Source organism: Amborella trichopoda, chromosome 8 (genome assembly GCF_054954075.1).
Source record: "Amborella trichopoda isolate Santa Cruz 75 chromosome 8, AtrichopodaSantaCruz75HAP2 v2.0, whole genome shotgun sequence".
NCBI classification, from domain to species: Eukaryota; Viridiplantae; Streptophyta; class Magnoliopsida; order Amborellales; family Amborellaceae; genus Amborella; species Amborella trichopoda.
This window is the reverse complement of record NC_142343.1, coordinates 35,928,348-35,932,187: the sequence shown is the minus strand read 5'-3', so window position 1 is coordinate 35,932,187 and position 3,840 is coordinate 35,928,348. Positions and strand designations below refer to the sequence as shown.

The 3,840-nt window shown below is 37.3% G+C and overlaps 1 protein-coding gene across 1 annotated transcript; it reads right to left on the bottom strand.

Annotated features, from left to right (window-relative positions):
* Positions 1-1,798: 1,798 nt before the first annotated feature.
* Positions 1,799-3,125, bottom strand: ASL5 (Lateral organ boundaries (LOB) domain family protein). The gene is made up of 2 exons (XM_011626182.3): positions 2,843-3,125; positions 1,799-2,323 (listed from the first exon to the last, which is right to left on the bottom strand). The coding sequence occupies exons 1-2, from the start codon at positions 2,996-2,998 to the stop codon at positions 2,006-2,008; spliced, it is 474 nt and encodes a 157-aa protein (XP_011624484.1). The 5' UTR covers positions 2,999-3,125; the 3' UTR covers positions 1,799-2,005.
* Positions 3,126-3,840: the final 715 nt, after the last annotated feature.

The window sequence follows — 3,840 nt, the reverse complement described above, 5'->3', positions numbered from 1 at the left end:
GAACTTTTGAGCAGAACTTTCATTGTGTGTCTTGTGACCTAGTTAACCTTATTTTATGGAGGGTTAGGGCTTATTTAATATGTCTATGAAATCTTTAAGAAACTGTCTCTTCCAAAATTTGAGTGGTTGGAGTTGTCCACAAAGTAACTGGTCTTAGAAAGGGGTTATTTATCTTTGGGCAGACTTTCTAAGATAGTAACTATATAGTATTTTTTAAAAAAGAAAACTTTATATGAGATGTCAACCTTATATTGTATAAGTAAGGTGCACTTAAAAAGCCTACCAGAGAAAGTTTTTCCTATGCTGGAAGACCTTCAAATCGATGATCTCGACCTCGCGATTCATAGACACAAAAGAAAAAAGGATTTCTAGTCCTAAAAATAGTTCATCTTCTAACACATTATCTGGACCGTCCATTTCAAGATTTTAAGACGTGTATAAATATTCTTGATCATCACTATTTCTGGAATTTTAAATTTTATAATTGGGGGCAACAATAGATTTTCATATCATCGCAAGGCTATGTAGCACCGAAACTGCATTTTCGGCATAGTTTTGAAAGGCATCTCTCTTCAACAGTATAAGGTTAACACCTTATACAAACCTCAATGAAATGCCATCAATAAAACAAAAACAAATTTGTGCGTGCATGTATGAAGCCTCATAGTCACACTGACTTGCCAACACGTTATTCACCGTGTAAATGGTCTTCTTGATGAAGCTGGATGTAGAGCGAGAGCATATGTCCATGTATTTGCATGAGAGAGAGAGTTTTCTTCATGTATTTTAGAGAGAGAGAGAGAGAGTTTTTTCATGTATTTTGATGTGCGCATATTTCCATGTATTTCATGCGCATGACCAGGTAAAATGGTTCCCTCGATTAAGGTAGGGGTGGTCAACACAAGGGAAAATAAGCGATTGAAACCCAAAGTCTTTCCATAAATAACGGAAACACAATCCGTTTCTTTGCTTTCTCTCTCTCACTCATCTCCTTTCCCTATTATTGGACTCTAATTTGACCATAACGCGCTCAACTCCAAATAACTGGGATAATAATTGCGATAGAGCTTGATGATAATGATGCGAATAACTGGGGTAATATCATAAGGTATTTTCACAAATATTTCCTTTATTTGGGACAACGGTTCCAAAATGCCATGACCCCACAAAATGTATCTGCCACAAAAAGTCATGCACTTTTAGTTGTCAATTAACACTGTCTTGTCACTTAATTAGTTGCTAATGAATCAATTAATATTGTTTTGAGGAATACTCCTGCCCCATTAAACACCAATCCCTAAACAAGAAGCTTCACAAAGAGACAAAGCTTTTCCTTCTATGTTAATTTGTATATCTTCCTCCTCTTTTTCTACTTCTAAGGTGAGACAAGGAAGAGAGAGAATCTCATTATATTTTTCTCATTTTAAGGTGAGACAAGGAGAAAAGAGAATCTCATCATAGATGAAGGTTTTGTTCATTCTTATTTTACTTAATCACGTTGGGTCACCCTTAAGAGGCAAAAGTAAATGCACCCAAGAATCTTCTATGTATTTTCCCCATGCAACTACCCACGTGAACACCTCCTAAACTCATATTAGCAAAATTAGGGTTAGGGTCAGGGTAAAACATCACATTTCCCAAGACCCCAACAGGCTAAAAAATGGAACATATTTTTTGAATAAATTTAAAATGGAAAATATTATAGTGCGCCGACCGCCACGAGCTTAGCCAAAGAGACTCTTGTTTGTTTAACACTTCAAAAGAACACTAGTTTAATACTAATACTTGAGAGAAAGGGGAAAACAAAGGCAAACCCATGTTTACTCCAAGCCCCCTCACATGCAAAGGGGTTGACCTAAAATTTAATGTGTACAAACAAACCCTCATCTCATCTCTCTTGAACCTTTAAAAAACCTAACCTTTCTCACACTTGATCTATTTAGAAACTAACACTCTCTCTTTCTTCTGATGATAAGTACAACTATATGGTTTTTTTGTAGTAGAATCATGTCCAAAGAGATTCCCTATTGCCTAGGGTCTCAGAGGGAGGAGGAGGAGAGGAGAAGTTGAGGAGACTGTTGTAGTGAAGCATTGGCTTGTGGTCCATAGGTTGTTCTTCAATGGGGAGGGGCAAGGGCTCTTGTTGCATGTGAATGCACACAATCTCAGCTTGAGCCACAGCTAGCTGCATTTGAAGCCGCGATACTTCCTGTTGAAGATAGGAGATGGCCCCAACACAGCCATAAACAGGGTCTCTCACGCGGGCGTTCGCCTCGTACACTAGGCTGCTCACAGCATCGGCTCTCTGGTGCACCGGAAGTTCCTGTGTGTCGCGAATTATAAAACAAGAAGAAGATCATTACTTGTGAGAAACTTGGGTTGATTCAATGAAAGGATCTTACTGCTAAAAAAGTTGTCAATTAGTATCAAGATAACTTTGATAAGAGATAATGAGGTGCAATTCCAATGTAAAAATTCTAAAATAAGTGGAAAATCCTCATGAAAGGAAGTTCTTATTAACTAACTTCAGCAGGAAGTTAACCCAAAATTGACGATCAAAGTAGAAAACAAAAGGGGAAATAAGTTCTTTGAAAACCCCAAATGCATGATCAATCAACTAAAACGAAAATAAGTTTTGATAATTAAGAACTAAATTTATTGCACCCCCTTATGCATCAAAAAGCTAATGTTTCTACTCTTGATCATGATATACTCATCTTATTTCTTGAATGGTGATTTGTTACATCTTTTAGCATTATAAACCCATTTCATCAATAACAAACGACTTTTCTAATCCTTATTCTAAGCTTAGGTATGAAGTGTGTTAAGAGTTTTCACGAACCTGGAGCATCTTGCTAACATTACTGGCTCCGAAGACCTTGTGCACATTCGCAAACTTTTGGGGATCATCTGCCGGAAAGAACGGTGCAAAGATGCAGTCCTTTGCGCAGCGGCGGCGGAGGAGCTTGCAAGATGCACAGGGAGGGTTGCCACCCATGGTTAGGTCTTGATCAAAGAGAGGCAGCAAGAGAATGCTATGTTTCAGATGAATATGAGAGAGAGAGAGAGAGAGAGAGAGATTTTAAGGACGTGTATGAGAGAGAGAGAGAATGGGAGAGTTTATGAGCATGTCATGGGGGTTTATATAGAGTGTAGAGGAGAGGTGAGAGAGGGGAGGAATGTATGAGTAAATGATTCAAACTGGATGGAGGCAAACCGTGTGCCATATCTCGTATACACAACACAGAAATAAATAACTCTTAAATCATGGAAAATATCCACAATATGCCCTTGAAAGGGCCAGATCACCTTAGCACATGCTCCTGCAAATTATATACATAATTTTCATATGAAAAATGTTTATAACCTTATATACTTATTGTTCATATAAAAATGTTTATACAAGGCATGCTGTAGGTGAAAAAAACTCAAGTCCTACAAAAAGTGTATCTCCTAACACAATATTTGGATCGTCTATTTTTAAGATTTTCAAATATTTATATATCAACTTGATTTGCACCATTTTGGAGCTTTGGGTTTTATAATTAGGGGTGGAAATAGTTAGGGGTGGAAATAGGTTTTCTGGTTATTGCAGGGGTTTTTGGCACAAAAAATTACATGTCCAACTAGGGTTTGGAGGTGCACATTTCTTGACTATGTATGGTTTATACTTTATATAAACCGGATCCTTTTTATACATAAAAAGTAGACAATAAGATTATTTATTTTTGGTACAAGGAGGTGACAATTGCTCTTGGCCATTAGATTTAAAGTTGGCTGCCTAGAGGTGCTTAAGGTCTAAGAGAAAATTTCATATTCCAAGCTAGCAGATTTCACATT